This window comes from Colletotrichum gloeosporioides (assembly GCF_011800055.1).
Source record: "Colletotrichum gloeosporioides strain Lc1 chromosome Unknown consensus_84, whole genome shotgun sequence".
NCBI lineage: Eukaryota > Fungi > Ascomycota > Sordariomycetes > Glomerellales > Glomerellaceae > Colletotrichum > Colletotrichum gloeosporioides.
Genome location: NW_025544729.1, coordinates 520,657 through 546,155, shown reverse-complemented (window position 1 = coordinate 546,155; position 25,499 = coordinate 520,657). Strand labels below are relative to the sequence as shown.

Below are 25,499 nucleotides of genomic sequence, written 5' to 3'. Positions count from 1 at the left end.
GCACCAACGTGCCACTACCTCCTGAATCCCTGAGACGTGCCAAAAATGTGAAGAGTGGCTGAAGAGTGACAGCTCTAGATCCAGTAGTGCATCCCAGATCTCAAAACTCTAACGGGCGCCCTGAGACTACCGACAAATGTTTCCTTAGCTCCAGTTCATCGGTTTCCAGGATCGCCCCTCCTCCAGTTTCGGTCCTTTTACGTACGGGAATAGCGGCCGCAAAGGCAACTCACAGCCGCGCTGCACCAAAGCACCTCACTGGCACCTCACTGGCATGAGCAACGGGACTCCCAGACGACGAGTTATCACGTTGCACAGAACATGTATAGGCTAATGGGACCTGCAGCGTGGAAGCTGTCGTGCCCTCCGTCCGAAACGGGAATCTGGTTCTGCAGCCCGCGTAGTCTGCAGCCGCCTTGCATGAGAGGGATCGACACCTGGCTTCATCGAAATCACTCTGTTCCCCCTGATACGACCGAGCCGTTGTCGAGGATTGATTGGGGTAGAATCGGTTGGAAGGCCAAGGACAAACCCCTTGGGCCATCTCGCAGGGGAGAAAAAAGCAACGAGCAGCAAAGCCGTCGGGTTTGACTTCTCCATTCTAGGATGGGCCTGCTGAAAATTGATCTAATCAACGACCGCTCTGTGGAGGTCTGTACGCGATCTTGGTGTCAGCCGTCGACGACCGTGCTAGATCTCAGCTACGAGGCTAGCGTGGAGGACTCAGACCACTTGAGCTAACATGACGCAGGCCGGTGCGGAACTGCCTGCAGGACGTGGAGTCTGGACGTGTTGTGAGCTGAGAGGACAAGACCAGATAGATGCCAGAGGGCATTCGAATGGCTTCGTGGCCACGAGCTGGATTTCCAGCCCGCATGTCAGGTACAGCAGCCTCTCTTGTTAAACGTCCAGAGTAGCCAAATCCGGCGAGATGATGAGTTGCCATCGCGTGTCAGGGGCAAATACAAATAGGCCAGGCCGACAGGTGCCAGCCATTCTGCATCCCGTAAGGTGGCATGCAGCATGGGTTAAGTCGGTATGTAGGCGAGATCTGAAACAAAGGCTTCTTCATACCTTTTCTGGCTGGCTACAGAAAAGGAGTCTGCAGTGGCTGACCTTCCCGTGCAGCCGTCCCAAGGTTGTTGGATTGAATCCTGTCCAGGGGGGCCAAGCAGCAAGGCATCTGTGTTCCTACCCAACAGACTACTTGAGTGGACTAAGATTCTCCGAAAAAGTGCGCCGGCGGTGATGCGGGTCTGAGGGAATGAACCCTTTAGGCTTCGTGGATTACTCCAGGTTCTGGGGTCGAGCAATCGACTCATCCAAGAAGAAATTCCCCAAAGATTTTACATGGGGCACCTAGCATACCGAGCATTTGAGATTTTGAGTGGCATCGTGGGCAATTGCCGGTGTTGCTTTTTGGCGCTGATGACGACTGTCCCAGTTCCGCGACGGGTTCCCGGCGGCGGAAATGGCCAGTGAGCGGCGAGCAGTGCGCACCAAGAAACCACCCACAGACAGTTGAAGCTGTGCGCCGATCCTGGTCCGTCATGTTCGACATCTCGGGCCCACGATCGGCCATGGGCCGTGATATCAGGCGTCTTAAGACTGGGACGATCTTTTTCTCTGTGCGCTAGCAGAGGCTGATTTTGGAAGATTTTCTGCTCTGTGTCCCGTTCTGGCAGCCGTGTCGGGGAGCAAGGGCTCAACTGATTTTCTGTCGAATATCAGGAAATACCTGGTTGCCCGGCATGATTGGGAGCACTGGGAGGCCGGAGGAGCGGGTGAAGAGCCATTCACGGCGAGGAGGCTCGGGCAGGTTACCGTTGACGGGCCCTTTTGAAACATGCGAATGCATGCTAAGCCAGGCCCTCACATTAGAGCCATGCGGGCCATGTCGGTCGACAAGCAGGTACGGCAAGGAGGATGATTTTGATAGATGCCGCCTCGGGGCGAAGTGCATTTGGCGGGCGAGGAAGCGAGCGGTGGGATGCAGACCGCCTCTGTTGCTTGCTCGATTGCATGGCTAGTTTAGCTGCTGGTTGCTTGCTTGCTTGCTTGCCTGCCTGGTCTAGCCAGCCGGCTCGCTGTTCGACAAGCCATTCGTATTCATTGGATGGTGGTAGAGCGCTTCATCTTCTGCAGCCAACCCCATGGGTTATGTATGAAGCGTGGGAGGGCAGCGAATTTACCCACCGAGGGGAAAGGGTGTGAAGCAAAGCGCCCAATGACCCCTGAAGTCGATGCATGGTTGGCTGGTCGACTTGGAACTGATTGACCGGGTTGGCAAAGAACTCTGGCTTCTGTTGAGTTCGTGAGGCGGGATGAACAGGTCCCAGCAAAGCGTTTGGATCTGTTTGCTTGGGCGGGAGAGGCAAGATTGGCGTCTAAAGACGAAATGAATCGTCAGGCAGGTCGGCCGCTGACAGGGAAGGGCAGGATTGAATCGCGGCTGAGGGTCGATACGATGATTGTGCAAGTGAGTGTCGACATCACAATCTGGAAGGCGGCGGGCTTGTGGGGGGCCAACCCCACTGAAGGAATTATTGCTCAAGGGGTCTTTTTTCTGTGGTTTATTCCGAGGGAATTGCATCTCGTAGATTCTTTCATGTCGGAGCCAGCGAGTGGATGGGCCAAGCGCCGGGTCGCGGCTATTCGGGTCCAAAGGGCAGTTCCCTGACTCTGACCTCAGCTGCGATGGATGCACGCCAGACGCAACCTCATCTTTTCGTGTCGCCCGCAACGACTCGTCACCGATGTGCCGGGCGGCTTGGCTGGGGGCTTCGTCGGATGCGGAGGTGAGTTTGGGAGGAGAGAGGAAAAAAATCTTTTCCTCTTCTGTTGTGGTGTGTAAGAGATAATAGCAGGCGTGAGGTTGTGTACGTAGGCTTTGAGCAAACGCAAGCCAGGATTCGTTCCTCGTGGGAGAGATGCTTCTTGCTGCGTCGTACACGTGCGTTGGCGGAGGAGAGGTGTGTCTGCAGAAGGGGTGGAATGCGGCCCAAGTCCAGTCCAGTAAGGTTGCTTTGCAGGCACGTCGCATTGGGGAGGAGGGCCCGGAAGGCTTGGGTCTTGGGATAGATATGTGTCTTGTCATTGGGCAGATCTAGCTCAGCATTACCTGTACAGATGCATGTGTGTTACTCGGTCCCCAGCAGGAAGGGGAAGTTGGCCAAGGACGATGTGATGCCTTCATGCTAGGTAGGTAGGAGTAGAGCGGGCATCGGGCGGCAGTGAGAAAAAAAAGCAAGTGAGGGGAAGAGCGATTTACAGCTTCCTTGTCGCGTCTTGAGACTTGCTGAGGGGCATATTCCGTGATCAGTGACGATGTCTTATTGGAGCTGGGAAGAAGGACCCCCCGAGGAGTGGGAGTGGATAAGCTGCCTTCGCTGATGGACATGCCCGGACAAGGAGAAAGAGGGCATGTGGAGGAAGCCCACTCACTCAGCTTCTCTGTCTTTCGGAGACGGGAAGCATTGCATTTGTCGACCCCGTGAGGAATGGGAGAACCTGAACGCCAGAAGGCCTTCGACTGATGGGGATGTGGAAAACCCGATGGTGGGCCAGTTGTACGGAAAGGGTCTGGCTTGCGCAGTGGGTGACACCCATTGTCATGGAGTGGCAGAATGGAAGCAACAACTGTGGACGACAGCGGACGACAGTGGACGATAGAATTGTGGACGATGGTGGACGACGGTGGGCGAGCCGGAGGAAGGAAGAAGATGGTGTTGTGGAGCGCTCGCTCACGGCGGTTGCCAGTTGATCGACAGGCAAATGCCCGCGACCGTGTTAGTGGTCCAGGGGGAGCCGTCCAGGGACCTGATTGATTGTCGCTGTCCATTCTAGGGTCGTCGATGCCTACTAGGCACTTCCCTGGCACACTAATTCAGGGACCACAGGGGCCTTTTTCGGTGGCCTCGGGGTTAGGAGGTGGATGGTCTCTCTTTCGGTTCAGGAGAGCACACGGACACCACCAGTAATTTGGTAATACGCAAGTGTTGGTTGATAGATCCGGTGAGTGAACGAGAAGCTTCATTCCATCCTCTAGAAGGGAAAAGATGGGCAGAGAGCACGAGCGTCGAAAGCCAAGATTGCTGCGGACGGACGGGGACTGGCATGGCACGGAGCACACTCAATGACACGAAGCGAACCTCTTGATAGAAGAAGCCCCCGGGGATGGAGTGGGATGGGATGGACAGGCAGATGCCACTGACAGCGGAAAGCAACTATCTGACCGGCCCTGGGGGTTGGGGTCTGTCTGGCAAGGCCGTGGTACGCTGGCAGCAGCTGAAGCAAGTCCAAAGACACAGGGCAGAACTGAACAGGTCAGGTCTCGTCAGGTCCGTCGCCGCCGCGAGACACGGCAACGGGAATCGAGAGACATCTAGCCATGGCGTCTTACCGCATATGCCATTTCTTCTTCCCTCCTTGTGAGATTCATATCTCGAAGAAGAAACTCGAACATGTCGCTATGAAACACGTCAGTTATCCGTCAGGCCGGTTCAACATCGTCTGAGGCATGTGTCCCCTATCCGAACGGACTAGCCCAGGGTTCTCGAGAGACACTGCTGGAAGATGGAACGACGAAGATGAGGCACCTCTGCATTCCAGCCGGAATGACGGCGGACAAACCGAGGACAGTCCCGCCAAAACAGCCCTACTGGCGGTATCACAGCACTGTAAGTAAGGCATCGGGCTACCTGTATCCGGACGGCGTATCGTTATGTGCTAGGTAATATAGACATCGTAAACAGGGGTAGACGTTGTGCAAGGTAGCTTAGGGGATGGATTCAATTGTCGTGCTCTGGTGCACAGCATCGAAGGCGCCGCCAGACTCCAATCCCAGCGACACTTTGAATCACCTCACTCTTTGAAAGTTGAGCTCGAATCGACGTCTCATCGGGCCCAGAGTTTGTCCTGTGGCCTGCAACAGCTTTTTCCCACCTTCCCACATCGCTCTGTGGCCCCCGACGCCCCTTGCCCCGGCCGGTCGAGCTGCTTTCCTCAGTTCAGGACGCTGGCTCAGGAGGCTGGCTGCTTGCACTGCACTGCACTGCAACTGGCAGCTCCAAGTCCGGGGCATCAGGAGCCGTGTCGACACTTGACAGTAAGGTAAGGTAAGGTAACCGGGGAAGTGTGAATGGCACCCAGTATCCGTACTCCGAACCTTGAGGTTAGGTAGGCAATGTGAATGTGAAAGGGAAAGTAGCCAGGTCCCGCTTCTCCCACACCACCACCACCCCCCCCCCCCCCCCCCNCCCCCCCCCCCCCCCCCCCTCCCCCCTCTCTAAACCACACGCCACCTCCTCTAGGGCCTCCTGGGACCTCCACGCGTAGCGGCAACCACGAATGAAGGCGCCTGGTGCTTGGTGCTTGTCCCTTTTCACTCTCGCGTTGAGCCCGATCACCATATTAGCTTCCCATTCTGTCCAAAGCCATCCCATGTTGTTGCTCGCCGTTTGTTGTCCGTTGCGCTGCCGCTGCCGCGTCCTCGTTGTCCGTACCTGACCCTAAGAGAAGAGAAAACGACGCCTGGGCGGACTGAAAAGAAAGATAGAAATCCAGAACTGCGCGTGGCTTGTAGAGTGCCTGGCTGTTTTTGTTTTCCTCTCCTCCGTCCACGTCTCTGTCGTTTTCTAGCCTTTCCTGTTGGTCCGCCTCACTCGCCAATCTCCTATCAGTCTGTTTCTTTCTTTTTTGGAGGCTCTGCGTCTGTTCTTCTGTCACCGCCGAAAAAATAAAAAATAAACCGAAAGGGACGGGAAAAAAGTTTGGGCCAGGCACAAGAGGAGAAAGGAAAAAAAAAACAGCCTCGCCCTCCTCGCTCGCTGTTCCCCGTTATCTTTGACCGACCGAAACCCAACCAACCTAAACTTGATCTGTCGACCTGGCTGACGCCTCTCCTCTCTCGTCACTTCCTCACAACACACTCGTCTTCCACACAAACACCACAGCCAAACAATCAACACTCTCCCCCATACCTCCACTCCTTTGGCGGCTTCTCCTTCTTGTTGTTAATTCGCTCTTGCGTTGCGACCTCCGACCATCCGGACGGTTTTTCTATTCTTCAATCTCCATCAACCGCCCGCCCGCCGTCTTTCAACATCCTTCACGCCGTCTCAGCACCCCTCCTCCCCCGATCCCGATTCGATCCATTACCTCCGGCTTCCCTGCTCGACTTGCCCCTTTTGCTCCGCCGCTGGCCTGCTCGCTCTGTCGCTGTCGCTGTCGCTGGTCGTCGCATTTTTCCCTGGTTCGTGCGTTCACCGCCTTCTGTCTCCTCTCCCTCTTCTCCAGTCCTGGATGGAGACCTTCGGGCGTCCATAGCTAAACGAGCCGATTCCCTACAGTCATCGCCTGAGACTTTTTCTTAGAAACCTCCCGGATCCTGGCACCCCTGCCCTGTCCTGTCCGCCCACCGCAGTACTACCCAACTACCCCCCAGTCCTTGACTGACCAGTCAACCGCCCAAGGGACCCCGAGACCCTCTCGCGATTAAAAGCCCGGGCCAGCCCCGTGCAAAGCAACGAGACGAGGGAAAAAATACACTCGCCGGCCAAACTTATCGCCCTATCGCCATAAGGCTGGTCACCAGCAAGTGACATGTCATGGACAGCTCCTCGACGCCGCTCGCCGACTACTTCTGGATCGCCGGCGTAGAGTCCATCTCCTACAATGACCCTACCCCGCAGCCGCCCCAGTCCAACCTCGAGTCCACCATCGTCGAGGACAGCGAACAAGAGGACAGCGATAGCGATGTGAACGCCACTCCGAGCAAGCGCGTTGCCCGCCACTCGAGACAGAACTCGGGCGGCCGCACCTCCAATGGTCGCTTCTCCATCCATACCCTCGACGAGGTTGACGGAAACACGAGGAGCAACCGAAGCAGCGCTACGATTCGACCCTCTCAGCTCAACCAGGTCGCTGCCAATGGCACCAGCAGCCCCCCAGGCACCGGTTTCAACGGCCTCAATGGCTTGAACGGGCTGAATGGCCTCAACGGCGAAATACCCCCATTCATGGAGGGTTTCGACTTTGATAAGGCTCTCCTCAAGTTCGCTGCCGAACGGGAGAATTTCCTCGAGGACTTGTCCTTCAGTGCTGGAGCCAAGGCGCAGGCCAGACCTATGGTGAACCCGAGAGCCGAGCGTATCAAGGCCGACGAGGGTGACATGAGCGGTCGCAGAAGCCCTCTCCGGAGCATCGAGAGGAGCATCAAGGGAAGCATCCGCCGCAAGATGAGTTTTAGGGACATGAACAGCATGCGCAAGCAACCCACCACACCGCGAGCGAGCACGCCAGGTGCCGGTACGATTCCCCGCCAAGGTCCATCCTCCTTTACTACGCAAGCCTCAAGTCCTCAACGGCCTACTAACACGTTGGAACCAGCTTCAATTAGGACTTCCAAGCGCTTGAGCAACTACAACTCTGTCATTCCTCCCCCGGAGCCCCTTAACACAGACCCAGACATGCACCCCCTCAAGAGACGTTTCGAGCCCGTGTTGCTCGACAGGTACCCTGCCAAAGACGCAACCGACGAGGTCAGCCGTCGCGGAAAGTTTCCTGACTACGTCCCCATGTTTGCCTTCCCCAACGATATCCAGATCGTTTCTTCAGACGACCGACCCCGTTCTACCTGGCACGGTTTCACGATGACATCGGACGACAACTCCAAGATCTATGGTATCACCATCATTATCTGGACTGCGATAACATCTGAGGTTGCAGACGAGGTGGAGAAGCGATGCGAGCAGTGGCGGCAGAGTCACATGTCCAACGAGGAACGGGAGTTGGCAGCCAGTCTTGGTGTGCGGCTCGCGGCTGAACGTGCGCATTTGTCACAGCTGCTCGCGAAGCTGCCGACGATTCCTTCCGGATCGTCAGCCCGTGATACTCTGGATGACCAAATCAGTGCTGTGGAGGAGAAGATCAGTCTCATGACAGAAATGTTGAGACCATTGCGTCACGGTGCTGCATCCAAGATTGATGGGCTGACTGCTGGCGAGAGCGGTCTCTGGGCCCCCAGAGCCTACGGCATCTTGGGCAGAGATGTCACAAGAATGTCGTTCTGGAAGGAGTGGTTGCGCGCCATTGTGGTGCCCATGACTGATGGAGCAATCCTGCGAGTCCCGCCAAGCTCCCCCAAGGTTGGCCGTTGGCAACCGCTGGAGCGCTACGTCGTCAACCTATGCACCGAGGCGTTCAGCCCTTTGAGCTCGAAGACGCAGGTTGAGCTCGGTGTGCGCGAATTGCGAATGTACTGTCGCAAGGAAGCCACGAACGAGATTCCTGGGGCAAGAACCATCGACATCTATGCCCTGTTTCGATGTCTTTCCATGGAGAACATCGTTGCCCTCTTCGAATACGCCATGTCGGAGTCTCGCATCATCTTCATCTCTTCCCACACTGGCATGCTTCACCTGGCGTGCCATGCATTGGCGAATCTGTTGTATCCCCTTAAGTGGGCGAGCATCTTTATTCCCGTGCTTCCTGCGCGTCTTCTCTCCGCCCTAGATGCGCCCTGCCCCTACATTGTCGGCATCGAGAGGCGCTACGAGAAGATTGAGTTGCCGGACGATGACTATGTGCTGGTGGACTTGGACATGGACACGATTGATGCAACCACCCAGCCTGTTCGCTTGCCCCGCCAGCACCGCCGCAAGCTTCTCTCGTTGCTTCATGTGGCCGCACCCCACCACATTCGCTATGGAGTGACTGTTGGTCCTCCGCCGTATGCGATGGAGTCATTCCCCTATGACGCCTTCTCTGCAGAGAACGATACGCTCTTCAACTCAAGCGTCAGCTCTAGCTCCCTTGGCAAGTGGGTTACACAGAACTCCTCGTCATTTGGCGAACCCGAACCGCCCAACTCCGTGCGCCCTCCCATCTTCAATGCTTTCCTGCATTCGAGGGGGGACCACGGCAAGTCCGACCGCCCTGATACGAGCAAGTCCGGAAAGACCAGTCCGCAGTCATCGGTTTCGCCGGTTTCTATGAACTTCCCACCCATGCCGACCACGCCAGTCTCTCGGAGTGACTCTGGCTTCGCTCAGACCCTTAGGGAAAAGAAGTCTGGCCATTTCGACGAGAAGTCCCGCCGCAGCTCGTCTTTCGGCATGGACAAGCCCCCGCCTCTCCACCGACCAAGCCTGCCGTTCCTGAACGGACACAACCCGAGCATGTCAGTCTCTGCCATATCGGTTGACTCGCAGTCGTCGTACGGCGGATATGCTCCTTCGACCTACGCGCAGTCCACCATTGCGGCCTCCACCATCATGCCCAACATGTTGATCCAGCCCGTGAGGAACACAGAGACGACTATGTGGGTTGAAGGTCACTGCTTCAACTGGATTGCCCACGATTCATCGTCCACTTGTACTGTTTGCGACGAGAGATCCGAGGGTGACGGTATTTATAAGTGCTCTCATTGCGGTGGATTCGCCCACAGTCGCTGTCTGGGACACGTTTCGATCGTCTGTAGCGAAGCATTCCATCCTGACCGCGTCCGAGCAGCTTTTGTCCGTTGCCTCGCTAGCTTGCTGTACACGTACAGAAAGCATCTCGGACGCCCCTCCAGGGAACAGAAGAGCAACGGTCAGCTTTACGCCTTTGACATGGATGGTTACATCAAGAGTCTCCCGTACGAACAACAACCGTACGCTACCATGATGCGGGAAACCCAAGGTATGTGTTTCAGCATGAAATTCCCGTTGCTTGTCACTAACCGCCACTAGCATTCAACGAATTCATCCATGAGCGTGAGACCAACTCTGCTACACACGCGTCCATCCGTCTATTTGACGAGATCATCATGGCCAAGAAGGCCAGAGGCCGTCCCACACTGACGTCTGGACTGTCCCGTCTGTCGACCATTCGCATGTCTCATGGCGCATCGAGCAACGCTTCGGGCTTTGCTGCGCCTGCGAAGCTCAAGATCCCCACTTACCTGGGCGATACCTCTGACCACATGTGGCGAACTGCCTCGGTACCAGTACCCAACGCCAAGTTTCCGGGCGAGTACCGGACCGTCGTCACTCGGATTCCCACCAAGCTAGACCCTGCGCTCATGAGAGAGCCGCGTGCTATTCAGGGTGTCCCGCGACCCGAGCAGCGCAGAGGCGGCCTCTTGCGCAAGATGGTACCTAGCATGGTGGGCAGCCCGCCAAAGTAAAGGGTCGACGATGACGCAGGCCAGGTCACCACGCCGGTCACGATTTGACGACCACCTCACTTTCTGCTTCTGGAGCTGTACGATAGGGAGACTGTATGTTTAATAAATGACCGGAGGCAGAACTGTACAAAATTCACAAACGGCATAAGGGGGGAGTCCGGGGATAAAAGAGGCCAGGGGGTCTCACCAGAAGTTGTCCTTTTTTCAGTTTTTTTTGCCGAGTCTTTGTTGCTTTTTCCCCAGTTGCGAGCAGGAATTTGGATTTCGAAGCCATTTCCGGATAATTGCATTGTTGTCGAGCAGGAAATTGCGATCGAGCAAGCAAACAGGTAGAGAGAAAGCATTGGTGAGCGGGAGGGATTTTTTGCAAGGTTGCCATTACGGACGACGGTCCTGACATGGCTGACTTTTTACACGCAATTAGAGCCAAAAGACGAAATGAGAATACATCAGACCGTCCAGGTCGGACTGTACATGATGTTTCACAATGCGTGATAGAAAGCCTCTCTATGTGTGTATCAATGAGCATTGGTTGGATGTGGATTCTATTCAAGCGAAAACGACCCTGACGGTTCTTCTTGGGTGTCGTTGTATGACCCTCCAGGGACCTGCTCACTGCATGAAGCGTTATTCACGCACATGATGCCTCACCCTCCGAACACATGTATCCGGAGCCTGTTGTACCTCCGCTCTCGACGTTCGATATAATAGCATTTGACCACCCTGCCAGGAACCCTTAACCCAAAAAAAAGAGAGTAACTCCCATTACGACAACAAATTTCTTAAGCAAACTCATCCTCGGGCTCCTCGATGGTGTTCTTGACCCGGACAAGCATCGTCGTCTTCCACTTGTCGAGCTTGCTGACCTGGTCGTACTGGAACAGCTTGTCGGTGAACTCCTCCTGGTTACCCGCCTCGACGGCCGCCAGCAGGTCGTTGAGGAGCATCGCCTCGCGCTGCTGGGCGAAGCCGGGGTCCATGTCGGTGTACTTCTCGACGGCGCGGCGGGCGGCGACCATGTCGCCGGACGCCAGGTGGCAGATGCCGGCGCGGAGGAAGTAGTCCTTGACCGAGTACTTCATCAGGTTGTTGTTGATGGAGGCCGCCGCGACCTTTTCGTAGTTCTCAATGCCCTTGTAGTAGTCGCCCTCGAGAGACGCGACGTCTGCTCCCTTGAGCCAGAGCTTGTTCGCGAGCCTGTTTCCGGTGAGATCAGTAGCTTTCCTTCATAGCAACCGCCGTATATAGGCCCAGGCGAAAGGGACTTACGCAGCAGCATTGTCTCCCTCGTACCACCCCGCAGCAGCCTCGTACGCCTCGAGAGCCCTCTTGGAATCACCCAGCTCCACCTCGAACAGCTCGCCCAGCGCCTCCTTGTGTCCCGCCGCGCGGCGGAAGTTGCCCTTGGCACAGTACTGGTTTACGGCGACGTCGAGGCAGCGGACGGCGGCTTCGGGATCCTCCTTACGGTAGGCCTTGAAGGCGTCGACGAGGGTGTTGGCGGCGTCGTCGGGTTCCTTGAGGTTGTTGGTCTGGACCTGAGCCGCCTTCTCGAATGCTTGGCCGGCCTCGCGGTCTGGTCACACTCGTCAGTACCGGTCCTTGGGTCGTGGAGCATACGGATGGGAGGGACAAAACTGACTGAGCTTTTGCATCTTGAAGGCGTTCGCGGCCTGGATGTACAGATCCGCCGCATTCTGGTACTTCTCCTCGCGGCCGCCGAAGAAGCTGAAGCCGCCGCCGGCGCTCGACAGCGTCTTGTCTGCCTGCGTTTCTCTCCGTTAACGGCATGCCCGTACTGCTATTCGCCCACCGTGGGTCATCGTCACTTTGGCGACGCCTTCCCGGGGAACGAACGCATGCATCAAACGCACCTTCTGCAGCAGAGCCCGCGGGTCCTGAGCCATGATTGCGAAGGAAGTCAACAATCTACGGCAACCGTTCTGTCGATGGAAGAACTCTCGGAGGGATCGGAAGTCGGGGCGTGGTTCGGTTTAAATGGGATGCGAGCGAGCCGGAAAGGACAGGTCGCAAGGGTGCAGAGACGGATGGTGTGTGATGTTGTTGCGTAAGGAGGTTTCGAGGCGCTGGCATCAGCGTCAAGTGTTGCAGCAGCCGAACGACTCCCCCCTCTGCCTTACCCGGCCTGAACAGCACGTCTCGCCCACTCAGCGCAGCGAACTATGACGCGGGGCACTGTGGCTTAGAAAGACGCTATCAGTGGCTTGGTGGGGGGGTTGCCTGGGGGTACCTACGACAAGGTACTGGGTCGTTCGCCCCGAACACCGACTTGTCATCCAGGAGCTCCAGATTAATTCTCCAGAGCCTCGAAGCTACTTTGACTTCATGCCTTTCGGTCCTTGACGAATTGCCACGTTTCCCCGCGAGCTACCCAAAAGACCAAGTACAGCATCCGGAATCGATTCGTCAGACAAAGCACACGATGCGCTCCCTCTGCACGCGCTGCAGCGCCGTCCTCCGCCACCAGCGCGCATTCACCACATCCGCTGCCCGGCCCTCAGCGCAAAAGTCAATTCAACAAGTCCTCGCCCAGCCGACATGGTCTGTTGCGTCTCTCCTGCCAAAGTCAGACGATGCGAAGGCAACGGCGGAGGAGCCAATCACGCGATCGAAACTGCATCATCTCCTGCGACTTTCCGCCCTACCACTGCCCGAAACCGAAACAGAGGAGGCAGCTATGCTCCGCACCCTACACTCACAGCTTCACTTTGTGCGGGATGTACAGAGCGTCGACACCTCAGGCGTGGAACCTCTGCGCTCGCTACGTGACGAGACGACCGAAGGCATGGCAGAAGCAACGATAGGATTGCAGCAATTATCGGAAGCCCTAGGAAAGGAGGTCCGCTTCGGCCACAAGAAACGACCAAAGAGGCAGCGTGGAAACAAGGTTGACACCAAAGGCGTCGAGGACTGGAACCCCTTGGAGACGGCGTCCAGGACGGCTGGCAAATACTTTGTCGTTCAAAGCAAGAAGGAGGAGTCATGATACCCACAATACAACATGCACGGTGAGAACCATTCATAGACAAATTTGCATTTCTCGTTTCTCGTGTTGTTACCACAGTATACGTTGTCGACTCCTGTAACAAAGCTAACCTTGTAGTAAGCATGATGCCAATATCCACGCCTTTCCGTTCCCGTAACCATGCCATTTTTATAACGATGTCTCTACCGATCATCCCAGCTAAGATGTTTCCCGTAGCCTAATCCTGGATCTTCATCTTGCTCATTCTCGACTCGAGCTTGGCGTCGTTCTTGTGATTGACCTCCTCCTGAATCTGGACGGCCTCCTTGTCCGGGTCAACATAGGTGGGCTTCTGGCTCTTGTCTCGGCCGTACTTCTCGTCCATGAGGTGGAGTGTCTCCTCGTCCCTCGCGATCTGGGCATAGTCGAGGTCCTCCCAGCCAATGTTCTTGAGAATGGTGCCAATCATGTATTGGTATCTCAGGTGGCCGCTAACCATGTTGCTCACGTCGTAATTTTCGACACCGTCTGCGCCCTGGATCGGTTGCAATCCCGCGACGCCGAATTGCAGATTGGATGTGCGGTATAAGAAACCAAGAATGTAGTCATTCTCCGAGTAGACATTGACCAGTCTACCGGCGACGACGCTCTTCAGCGCAAGCCAAACGCGGCTCTCAGATGGAGCTGGCGTGCCAATCATGACGACCGACTCAATAAGGCCAAATTGTCGACGCTCAGCAAGGACCATCAAGCAGGTGTAGATAGCGCGGGCAGCCAGACTGTAGCCGATGAGGCTGACAGGTCTGTCGCCTTGGACCTTCCGGCTGATGGCTTCAGCCAAGATCATGCCAACCTTCTCGGCTCGGACCATACCGACACTCCAGGGGTTGTCAATGACCTTGCTGACCTTGAGAAGGCCGATCGGCCACATGGCCGACATGAGACTGGCAAAGACTATGAAGGTCAGCATTTAATACTGGTCACTTGACGCGGGCAAGACTTACTAGTCCGCGTGATGATTTCCTTCTTGGCAACACTCCAGGCGGTACTCTTGATGACAGTCTCGAGCGAGTTACCCATGTTCATCAGGTTGGCAACCTCCCATCTGACGGCGTACACCTCGCCTTGGTGGCCGACGCAACGCCAGGGGTTGACAACGTCTTCCTTCTGGGTCAGCCAGCCACTGAGGGCGAGAACGACACGGAGGCGTCGGTCCTTGGGCGGGATCTCCTTGGCGTCGCGATATTCATCCTTCATCTCACCATGCAGCGGCAAGAATGCGAAGTCGGCGACATCTTTGGCGTATTGGTCCATCATCTTGGACGTCTGACGTGCGCCGTAGATACCGAACAAGCTGCCGACGACAACACCACTGGAGGAGAGAGTTCCAAGCAGACCAGCTGCCGCCGTGGATCCCAATCCAACGCCACCCATGACGGTGCCGATGCCAGCAGCAACCAAAGGAGCAGCCAGACCGCCAGTCACGCCAATGATGGCAGCGCCTGCAGCTCCGGCGAGGCCGACCTTCCAGCGTCTAGTGTTCTTGTTCTCTGCCGCCTTTTCCTCGACGACCTCCTCGGCATTTACCTCTGAGACGGTCTTGCCGAGACCACGAGCGACGCGGACCTCATCCTCCTGAAAAGTGCGGAGAGTCAGATGGAGCGAGGATGTAAGGCTCATCATGAAAACGCGGGAGAAGGCGGTGTACTGCTCCAGAGATAGCAAGAGCAAGAGAACTGTGTGAAGGACGAGCTTGCGACGCTCAACAGGAAGGGAAGACAGGGTTGTGGTAATCGGAGGGAATCGCCGCATGAGCCAGGGGTCGGTCTCAGGCTGACGGCTAGCTGGCGGGCCTGCAGCTGGTTAGAGAAGACTATGAAGTGAGGCATTCGAACTCACCTCCGGTCTTGACACTGAGGTTGCCGCCTCTACCGCGTCCGCGCGGCGTGCCACGACCTCCTTGTGGTGCACCACGATCGCCGCGAGCGCCACGGGATCCGCGACCACCTCGACCACCACGGGCGGCAGGGGCCTCAGCAGCGTCAGGGTCTTTGACCGAGATGTCCTTGACGCGTAGCAAGACGTTGCCCTGCCACTTGGTGAAAACGACGAGACACTCCTTCTTGAGCTCCTGCAGCTGGGGCGTCATGGCCTCCTTTTCCTCCTTCTCGACAATCTCGTGGGCCTTTGCGTACGTCTTACCGGCACCGTCTCCACCAGATGATGAGGTGGGATTCTCCTTGCCAGCAAGTTGGGGCTGTGGCTGGGGAGAAGGGGCGGGCTTGGAGCCTCTGCCCTTGAGCAGTGAAAGCGACAGCCATGAGTGCTGGGGGTTCTCGGTAGATGCCGGTGTGATGGGAGGGGAATGGAAGATGTTGCTGATTTGATCCTTCATGTTGTCCAAAACGTCAGAGACCAGCTTGATGATCTCATTCTTCTCCTCGAGAGAGAAGACGCCGGTGAGGTCGGTTTGGGTGCGGCGGCGTTGGCCGTGGGGGCGTCGTGAGCCGCCCATGGTGTCTTCGTGGTCAGGGTCTTGTTCCCAGTTGCCGTCTTCTTCTTCTTCCCAGGAGCAAATAGAAGATGTGTCCAAGTGCTCCTCGTCAGAGTAAGTGTAGTTGTATTGGTCGTCGTCGTAGTCGTTGGACGAGTGTGGGTAAGTGTTGATGTTGTGATCAGGGTCAGATGGTTGCAAGGTGACAGAAGGAGGAGGGGCATCTGTGTTTGTACTCCTGGGGTCGTTGGGCGATGGCAGCGACGAAGCTGCCTCCTGCTTCTTTTGCACGGCAGGTGTGTCTGCCTCCCCCGTGGCAGGTACTGCCGGGGAAGGCGAAGCTGAGTGGGTGGTTTCCATATCGGGCAATTTCTCGAACGGTCCCTGCCTCAAGCAACTAATACGGTAGGCAACACCCAGAGGTGAGGTGGGAAGGAGCAAGGACGGCACCTCACCTCACCTACAATACCGCTCAGGGGCTACAGGGCGAATGGAAGGACCGGTTCCAGATTACGATAGAGTACAGATGACTATAATTGGGAACCACAAGCTGAGGGTGGCGGTGACTTGAAATGAGATGCTGGACTTTCTCTGGCTGTTGGGGGGATTTCGTTTCAGGCCGTACCCATCACGAACGGGGTAGCAAACACTGGGCAGGACATGGACAGGAACACGGGAAGGGAAACGTGCGAGCAACGAGTAACGGGGACAGGAGCTCTGTTTGTAGTTGCGGCTTCCCGTGCTGCGCTGCGTCGCTGAGACTAGTCCAGCGGCCCCTGACGTCAGCTGTCATGTTGCACGCAGACAGCATTTCTGGCGTACAGTACGCGGTTACCGCATCAGTGCAGTGTCCAGGGTCGCTGACGCTGTTTCCGGGGTAGGTACCGATCTTATCGATAACCGCCCCCAGCGGTCTGTGGAGGTGACGCCGAGCGGGTCTTTCTGTGCGCTGTGCGTCGTCTGATTGGCGCCTACCGCCTGCAACGTCTCTCCCCCGAGCCACCTTCCGCGGATGCTTGCAGGCGCTAATGCAAGGATGGGCCGCCCTTTTCTGGAAGCTCCAGCTCCCCCTAGCTTTACACCGGCAGGAATGGAGAGCTAGACCCGGTCGAGTGGTTGTGTCCCGTCCCGTTTGACACCGCCCCCCCCGTTGTACCGCTGCCAACTCTATTTTTGTCGATATCGGTCTATTCAGATGAATTTGGAAGCAACGCGATTCGGCCGTATCTGGTTCTTGTTCGTTGTGATATGCATATATCCTTCACCGGGAGGATAGACGGGTACAGATCCCTGTCAAGTCTGTTTGTACTTTTGCCGTGTTCTAGAATACGTCCGAGGTTGTGCTCGTCTGTGGGAGAAATACCTTTGCAGCAACGTTCTGGGTAATCAAGACAATCGACAAAGTTTCTTTGTAGTTAACAGGTGGGCAGTCAATAAAAATTGTACAAGAACTAGTTGCCATCAACATGGGAAGGTGAGGCAGTCTGGCGTCAGTCAGGATTGACCAGGCCAGGAACGATTCTTTGGAGCTTTCCTGGTGACACTACGTAGGTACGAGACGACGAACGGCTTATGTTATAGGAAAGGACTGCCAATTTTCTCGCCAACAGAGTCGGAAGAAATGGAACTGAATATGGCCAGTTTGTTGCAGCATTATACCAGCTGAAACACAGAGATCATGATTATCTACTCAAGCCCGGGTTCCAAATCCAGGACCAGACCTCTTTCTTTCATTCTTTCCCGTTCTCTACGCGATTCCTCCACTTGTTTTTATAATCCTCAGAAACCAAAATGGTTCTCGTTTTGGGCCACGAACTGACCAACAGTCTCAAACCTCAACGGCTTGCATCGACCTTGCTGCTCAACCCTGAACGCCCCCCGTTGACCATATAAATCTGATTGCCGGCATGATTCGCAAACGGATACGAACGAGTCCATGCATCAGCTCCACTCGCCGCAAAACCGCACAACATTCAGCATCGCAGAACCATGGCTCGAATCGTCGATCGCTTCTTCAACTGCCTCAGGATGTATCGCCGTCTGCTCGGGAGACGACATCAACAGGAACACAACGAGGATGCGACCAAAGACAACTCGATTGAATTGGCAGACTTGGAATCTGCACACGATATCCCGCTCATCACCGTCCACGACCCTGACAATAGAACTCTCAGCATAAGATCCGCAGATCTTGTAAGCAAACCTCCGCTACTGAGACCTATAAAACGTAATAGAGCCAAGTGCCCGGAGTGTCTGACTGTACCCAAACAAAGGCAAGGACCTGAAAATTAAGACTCTCGCCATCAACGCCAGGTCCGCGCTCAACGACACATGTCAGGCCAGAAGCAAGAAGAAACAAGTTGCGATTAGTACACGATCATAAGACACTTCCTATCGCGGCATCAGTCCCCCAGGTCATGATACCGAGCATGAGCAGCCAGGGCAAATGGGGGTATGCAATGTCCGCATAGAGGACACCGCGCCGTTTGCTCGTCGTCCTCCCACGAGTCTCCGGTCCCGAAATCCATCAACTCTGCCTCCTCAAATTCATCGTCCGAAACAGGCTGCTCGTCTTCAACAATTGCGGTATCGATCCTCCACTGCCGCAGCACGTCGTCCTGCCGCTTGAACATAACAGAAATATCCCGACCAACACCAGGGCCGGCCTCGCTCCCGCTCGCAGCCATATTGGCGACACAGACATTCATGAGTTGCAAGTTCCACTTGTGATTCGCAGGGTGGAATTTCTTCATCGTCGGGAGGAGGATTTCGGTTACGAGTCGCTCAGCGATGGACTCTGGGGTATCTTTAAGGTTGAAGATGAAGTTGGGGAGCGGCTGAGAGCGAGAGATGCGTTGGAAGTTGGGCGCCGCGTCGGTTGGCCAGGATCGAATAGAAAGACGGAGCGTTTTCGGATGGGCGATCCATCGCTGGCCTCCTGGATCTAGAGAGTCGTCGTCCGTCAACAAGTCCGTCCGCATCCGTCTCACGAGAGACGCGGAAATCTTTCGTAGCTCGTTCTCAATCTGCGCCATAGTCTCCAAACCCTTAAACGTGTCTTCAATGCTGATTTGCGAAGGTATGTCGCTGGCGTCCTTTACCTCGGTATCGTCAACGCCGTGTAAGAGTCCCCATACCCGTTCCCCAACACCGCGTTCTGAGCCAGGTCCACCAAGAAGCTTCTCCAAAAAGTCCGGGGCCGTGTCGGGATGAAGCCGAACGTCGCGCACCTTCAACGGCGAAGTCTCCCTGTCGGCGTCGTCCGGCCCAGGTTGCGTCGAGAGGTACCGTGATTCCAGCATCCGTGAGGTCCTGAACCCGATCCCCGGCACCTTTCTGACCGAGTGCGCGTCCATGAAATCCTCGATAACAGAATCGGTGAGGGACATCAACGTCGTCTGGTTTCGCGGCTTGTGAACGCTCCCCGCCAGTTTGCTCAGGAGCTTGTTCGTCGACACTCCGACCGACGCGGTGAAACCAAAGTCCTCTTCTAGCTTCAACCGTAGATAATAGGCCAGATGGCTTGCTAGGAGAAGCCGCACATATTTCGGGTCGTCGAGATCTCCTGTCTCGGGGACAGGTCCGTAGACACACCCAGCAACACTAGTCAAGTCACAGACGAACCCCTTTTCAGGATCCTGCCTCGACAAATGGAAGAACGATTCCGACAGAGATGCCCTGTTTAGACAAAACATGTTGTACTGGATGATGTCCGTAACGTCTGCAGTCGTCAGCAGAAGAACACCCCTACACCGGACAAAAAGGCAACACACCCACCCATGAAGACCTCGTCAAACCCCAACCTCTCCACCTTGCCACACCACGAGAAGCCTCTGAGGAACGCAAAGAGCGTCTTGCTCATGTCTCGGAACGGCGTAAGGTCCTCGCCCTCGATGATTACCAGATCAGGACATATCTTCTTGGCGTCCGTGATGAACATGAGCTTCTTCACGCCCCGCCGGCGGGCGACGTAGTTGCACGTCGCGAGGATGTTCTTCTGCTTCACGCCCAGCGGCAGGGCCTTCAGCTTCGGATCCCGGTTCTCCAGTACTGATGCATAGAAGCAGTCGTAGTCCTGGCGCCGGCGTTAGCAGTGAAATAGGGCATGGCTGGTATCTTGACTAAGTGAGGTCCGTGAACGACTTCAAAGCAGACGTACAAAGTGGAGAATGACCCGTTCATCTTTCCTCCTCGGCACCCTTTTCCTGGACAATTCCATCTTGCCATTCAATCTTCTTCAGACAAGAATTGATAAGTCAGTAGATGAACCCTCCCCATTGCCAGCCCATGCGGCGTTGCTCCGTGTGTCGTCAACGGCACTGCCTTCCGGGATGGGATGGGATGGGATGTAGCGGGCGGAAAGGCAACTGGACCCGCGCGAAACGGTCGCTTATCTTTCGCACCGAGTCACCCGACCGACAGGCCACGCCGGCGACCGCTTCCGAAGGACAAGGAATGATGTGTAGGTAGGTACCTCGGGTTACCATTTAGGCCAGTTACAGTGTTACTGCAAGGCTTACGCAGGCCACGCTACTTTGGCACCGGACGTCGTTGCTACGCAATTCAAAGGATGAACCTTCCTGAGTGGGGGGTAAACCAGCAGCAAGAGCAGCTTATTCCTCCGAAAGCGAGACGGCGCCCAGGAGCGGGTTTCTTCGCCGCAGAAGATATCCATTCTCTCTCCACCAACCACTCCCGGCCCATCGTTCTGCGTTCTGCGCGTCGTTTCCGCGCATCCTGCAAAGCGCTCTTTCCAGCCCGAAAGGGCCCTTATCGTCCACATGTCGCCATCTGTTTCATAGCTCGCCTTACTTTGCCATACCTTACCTCCAAGAACGTGACCATCTGTCTCTGATACTGCACCTTCTGCAACCTCCAGTCCGACGCAAACCATACGCCATCTGAATCTGCCTGCTTTCTGGTGCTGCTGCCCGCCGCCTGAACTTGACGCTACCGCATCACACCCACACACCAACCCACGTCCCGCCCGCTCACCACACTTTCATCCCTCGCTCGCTTGCCCTCTCCAAGGCCCATCCCGAACGTACCACAACTACACAAGACCGCCGCGAAAGTCGAACCGCACTGAGGGGCGTGAAGTCAAACCTCCCACGTAGCCACGCAGTAGCCCACCACCTAACCAACTAACCACCTGGTTCCCCCCCCCTCCAGCCAACGAGAAGCCCTCCATCTCGCATGACGGTTCCTTACCCAGCCCGTCCGTAAGCTCATCATGCTCCCATGCCATTGCCTGTTGCCCACACCCCCAAACCCACACCCTCCACTCTCAGAGACACTTTCACAAGGAGGGTCAGTTCTACAGCGCGTAGTGTGTGTAGTCTATGCCATAGTTCTGCGTTGGTCACAGGCATGCAAAAAAATAACGCCAACCAGCCCACGGCCGCCTCGTGCGGCGATGGAGCAAAAGTAGGCGAGAGACGAGAAGGAGAGGAGGGGGTCAAGGACTAGAATAAAAAGAACCCCGCTTTCCGTCTACTTCACGTTCCCAAGTTCGCACCCTCTCTCTCTCTCTTCCACACTCGAACCGCCACACACCACCAAGAACAACTTCAGTCCGTCTCGTAAGAAAAGACATCCAAACTACCCACTACACAACCGCAAACATGCAGCCTCTCACCAACGCCCACACCTCCGCCTGCCCCAAGTGCGGCGCCCAAACTGCCTCGTCCTCCAAGACCTGCTCATCCTGCGGAGCTGTAAGCCTCCCCTCTCTCACACACACCTTCCCTCACGTTGCCTCACGCAGCCGCGTTCAGCCTGTCCCTCAGCTCGCGCTTCCTCCAAACTCCCGTCTGACTCCATCTCACTAACAACTCACCCTCCTCAGACCTGCCCCGCCTAGAGCGGCATCAACAACACACCCAACCACATCACCTGACTTGGGGGCCTGAAGATGAAATGACTGGAACGTGTGGACGACAGCACATGGGACGATGAGAAACGCAAAGTTGAACGACCCCTCACATTCTTTCAGAAAATGACTTGATGTTATTCGACGCACGGGCAGAGGAGAGCACGACGGATTAGGAACGGGATTCACTCTTCTGAAACGATCAAACTCTAGCTTATCTCAATGGTAGCTCTCACCTCAATAGCCAGCCAACCAACCAGAGAGAAACAGAGAGAGTGAGAAAGAGGGAAAGGCAGGGACAGAGAGACAATAGGCACAAGACGGTCCGTCGCCTTCACCAGCCATCCCCCGCAACCTTGACCTCTCACATGAGGAGAAACCAAATCAAATGAAATACCCCCCAAACTCATCAATGAAGCATCTGTCCGGCCTCAAAAGATCCCAAGTCGCGTATGATGGTGTTTGCTGCTTGCTGCCCACGGAACAGGGCCGTCCCCTTTACCAAGAGGCGGGGCATCATAATCAATGTGACACCGCCGTCTAACCTTGCAACCACGGCTACCCCAAGAAAGCCCCAAGTCTTTACTTTCCCTTACCGGCACTCGCTGCCCTATCTTTAGAACGACGACAGTCATGTGGCTATAGATCGGGACATCAAGTACACCAAACTCTAAACAACGGGTTCCCTTTCCAATTACATCTGCGACTATCTTGCGTGTTGCTTGGGTTACCTTACACGGTCCATCGCGACTCCGCGTTCTAAAAGCGATGGTGCCTGGCAGCCCCCGTGTTTTCATCCCATCTTCGAGGATCCCTGACACGTGAGTATGACGGCTATGACGGAATCGTGGGCCGTGGACGTGGACGAATCACTTCTTGGTCGAGCTAGAAGTTGAACGGAGTACGTAACGTCACCAAGAGGGAATGCCACGAGTGAGTTATCAAAGACCTGGATTGAGAGAATCGACAAGAGAGAAGAAGAAGCGGCCCAAAAACAACATGTCCATCTCCGCCATCTAAAGCTGCGAGGCGTCAAAAGAGAAAAAACACGACAAGATTTATGATGCAGCCGCGCTTCGTCGCGACACTTCGGCTTAGACACATCGTTCCCACAGCTTAAAAATCAACCATTGCCATTCCGCCGTTCCCAAAGTCACCAAACGACTCACTGTTCATATCGTCACCTGGCAGCCGGCGGTCACGCCAGCCACTGGGCCCTTTCCTCCCCATTGACCAAAGAGAGAAGAGCCAACCCGCGGTTGAACTCGGCCTCCCTCGCAGCTTCTTATCGGAGTCATGGCTAGCTGTTGCTTCTCCCAGTCACCGTTCGGCAGGGAAAGAAAATAGATTCAGTAAAAGAACCCCGAAGAACCAGACACGGTGACACGCCGACCAATGTGCCAGGTTTGTTATGAGACACAATGATTGAGCAAAACTCCAAATTCCGAGAACCTATGCAGGCAGATATTGCCCCCGCCTTCCAGACCGCCACCACAAACCCTTTCTCATCCGAAGAATTGGGAAAAGACAATGGTGACCGGGAACTTGATGATTACAAATGGGGGTGAGGTCGAAGAGGGAGAAAGGGTTTTGGGATGTTCGCCCAGAGGGGTATTTAGAGAACCATGCACTTGTGCTTCTTGCCGCTGCTCCGGCTGCGGGAAAGCAGAGCAGCGCGGGTAGCGTGCTCGAACACCTCGCGGACACCCTCGTTCGTCTTGGCCGAGCACTCGAGGTACTTGTAGGCGCCAATCTTCTTGCGGACTTCCTCACCCTGTAGAGATGATTAGCATGTTTCGATGGAAATGTTGGGATATGGCCGGCGAAGAGATGCCTGAGGCGAACTGAACGGGCGGATAAGCTTACCTCCTCAGGGGAGACGGGCTTTTGGCTGGTCTTGCGCAGCTCTTCAATCGTCTTGGAGTCGTAGCGGAGATCCTTCTTGCAGCCGACAAGAATGATGGGAAGGCCCTGGCAGAAATGCAGAACCTCGGAGATCCACTACAGGAAGAGGAGCACGTGTTAGCGATAATTGCTTATCGGGACGCGACCCGTGTACTGGTAGACAAGGGGTAAAAAAATCATACCTTCTCCTGAACGTTGTCCAGGGAGTCGGGAGAGTCGACGGCGAAGCAAATCAAAATGACGTGGGAGTCGGGGTAAGAAAGGGGGCGAAGACGGTCGTAATCCTCCTGGCCAGCCGTATCCCAAAGGGCCAGCTCGACGTGCTTGCCATCAACCTCGACATCGGCGACGTAGTTCTCGAAGACGGTGGGGACGTAGACCTGAATTAGTTGTCAGAAAATTTCGGGATCGGAAATGGATTGATGAAAGGCGGGTGCTGCATCGCTTGGTGAAGTCGTGCTGGTTGAAGCGGTGATGGAACGACGCTGCATCTCGGCCAGGTCTTGTCGGGGAAACAGGAGGCGGAAGCCGCGTCGGCTGTCGTGAGGAGATGATCTTACCTCGGGGAAGGTGCCCTTAGAGAAGACACTACTTGATGTCAGCGCGATGATGACCAGAGTGGATGCAAAAAGGAGAGGTGCATCGTTTTAGGGTTTCCCGTCGGCGATGCGACGATGATTGATGATGCTCGCTGGGGCCTCGCGAAAGGCGGCGAGAGGGAGAGACAGAGGCTGGAGAAGGACACTCACATCAACAAGCAGGTTTTACCGCAGGCACCGTCGCCGACGATGACGAGCTTTCGGCGGATCTCAGCCATGATGTCTGTTGTTTATGTGAGAGAGTGGACGTTGGAGGTCGGATTGAGTTGGAGGCGGTTGGGAGGTTGAGCTTGTCGGCGGAGAAGATGGAGAAGGAAGAGCTGCGTCGGAAGGGGGAATCTGAAGGTGGAAGAGAATGGGATGGGTAGAAGTAAGGTAAGGCGTGGTAGTAACGGGTGGAGTTCACTTGACGACGACGTGCAAGCAGTGCAGCAGGGCAGGCGCAGGCACAACAGGCAGGCTTGTGTGTTGGGGAAGGGGGGGGGCGTGTCAGAAGAGGGACTGGAGGGAAAAGAAGGCAGAGCAGATGGGACGGGGGCCAGAGAGACCAGCAGCGCAGAGACAGTGAGCGAGAGAACCTTAGGATTGTGAGTGAGAGCGAGGCGGCGGGAGCAGCAGTGGCCAGTGCTAGTACGATGGAAGTGCCAGCAGTCAGCGACAGCAGCAGCAGCAACAGCAGCGGCGCCGGGGAGGGAGACAAAGATGCGGATGGGATTAGGGGGAGGCCTAAGGTAACAATCCAGGGTGCAGGCGCAGGCTTAGGTAGTGCTAATGAAGGAACAGCTGGGCTGGTAAGGCAGGTACCTACCTACCTAAGGGAAGGAAGGTACGGCAACCGCAGGCAAGGCAGGCAGGCAGCGGTCGGTACCAGGCCTCGTGGTGCAGATGCAGGCCGGTGCAGCAGGCGAAGTGGTCTGGGCTTCTGGTCTTTTTTCTTTTTCTGATTGTTTCTTAGAGAGACTTGACGACTCGCTCACCCTTTATGGCGTCGGATTGATTTATGATGAAGCTGGAAGCAACAACACAGAGATACTTCGTAGCCAGTTAATCAGCTGGACGATTGTAAAGTATCTTAAATCCGTTCTGCGTAAGAGTAATGCGCAGCAACAGACCAGGAAAGCAAAGGTGCGGAGCGGAGTCTGTTGTGCTGATAGCGTGGTCCCTGGTGTTAGGTCGATGCAGACGGGATGCAGCGACGCACTAGACGGTGTGTACCGGGCTGTGCTGTGCGTATTTGGCAATTAGTGGTGTGGCCTTCTCAGCTGAAATAACCAGCGACTGTAACAGTGACGGGACTGAGTTCAAATGAACTCACTCGTTGACTGGCTGTGCCGGCCAGTGACTGGACTTCACGCCTCAGGACCGACTGACGGGGCTGGCCGGCCGGTTGAATGTGATGAGGGAGCCAGGCTGGGTGTCCTTGTTTTTTTTCCCAGGCAGTTTTTTTTCCTGCTTACGACAAGAGGTATACG

At 55.7% G+C, this 25,499-nt stretch overlaps 6 protein-coding genes across 6 annotated transcripts; 2 read left to right on the top strand and 4 right to left on the bottom strand.

The window, feature by feature from the left end:
* Nucleotides 1–6,608: 6,608 nt before the first annotated feature.
* GCG54_00002214 (DENN domain-containing protein) lies at nucleotides 6,609–10,171 on the top strand (the record flags this gene model as incomplete). The annotated part of the gene is made up of 3 exons (XM_045402310.1): nucleotides 6,609–7,308; nucleotides 7,390–9,684; nucleotides 9,735–10,171. The coding sequence occupies 3 exons, from the start codon at nucleotides 6,609–6,611 to the stop codon at nucleotides 10,169–10,171; spliced, it is 3,432 nt and encodes a 1,143-aa protein (XP_045258672.1).
* Nucleotides 10,172–10,953: 782 nt separating this feature from the next.
* GCG54_00002213 (putative vesicular-fusion protein sec17-like) lies at nucleotides 10,954–12,078 on the bottom strand (the record flags this gene model as incomplete). Its single annotated transcript, XM_045402309.1, has 4 exons — nucleotides 10,954–11,368; nucleotides 11,441–11,747; nucleotides 11,814–11,937; nucleotides 12,046–12,078. 4 exons carry the CDS (start codon nucleotides 12,076–12,078, stop codon nucleotides 10,954–10,956), a joined length of 879 nt encoding a protein of 292 aa, XP_045258671.1.
* A 536-nt stretch (nucleotides 12,079–12,614) lies between these two features.
* On the top strand, nucleotides 12,615–13,178 carry GCG54_00002212 (uncharacterized protein; the record flags this gene model as incomplete). The annotated part of the gene is made up of 1 exon (XM_045402308.1): nucleotides 12,615–13,178. One exon carries the CDS (start codon nucleotides 12,615–12,617, stop codon nucleotides 13,176–13,178), a length of 564 nt encoding a protein of 187 aa, XP_045258670.1.
* A 217-nt stretch (nucleotides 13,179–13,395) lies between these two features.
* GCG54_00002211 (putative membrane protein C6F6.13c) lies at nucleotides 13,396–16,011 on the bottom strand (the record flags this gene model as incomplete). The annotated part of the gene is made up of 3 exons (XM_045402307.1): nucleotides 13,396–14,111; nucleotides 14,162–15,010; nucleotides 15,057–16,011. The coding sequence occupies 3 exons, from the start codon at nucleotides 16,009–16,011 to the stop codon at nucleotides 13,396–13,398; spliced, it is 2,520 nt and encodes an 839-aa protein (XP_045258669.1).
* A 2,042-nt stretch (nucleotides 16,012–18,053) lies between these two features.
* Nucleotides 18,054–19,870, bottom strand: GCG54_00002210 (DNA polymerase iota; the record flags this gene model as incomplete). Its single annotated transcript, XM_045402306.1, has 3 exons — nucleotides 18,054–19,372; nucleotides 19,429–19,726; nucleotides 19,811–19,870. The coding sequence occupies 3 exons, from the start codon at nucleotides 19,868–19,870 to the stop codon at nucleotides 18,054–18,056; spliced, it is 1,677 nt and encodes a 558-aa protein (XP_045258668.1).
* A 3,268-nt stretch (nucleotides 19,871–23,138) lies between these two features.
* On the bottom strand, nucleotides 23,139–24,245 carry GCG54_00002209 (GTP-binding protein rhoA; the record flags this gene model as incomplete). Its single annotated transcript, XM_045402305.1, has 5 exons — nucleotides 23,139–23,297; nucleotides 23,390–23,524; nucleotides 23,611–23,808; nucleotides 23,989–24,016; nucleotides 24,178–24,245. The coding sequence occupies 5 exons, from the start codon at nucleotides 24,243–24,245 to the stop codon at nucleotides 23,139–23,141; spliced, it is 588 nt and encodes a 195-aa protein (XP_045258667.1).
* Between the last annotated feature and the right edge of the window lie 1,254 nt (nucleotides 24,246–25,499).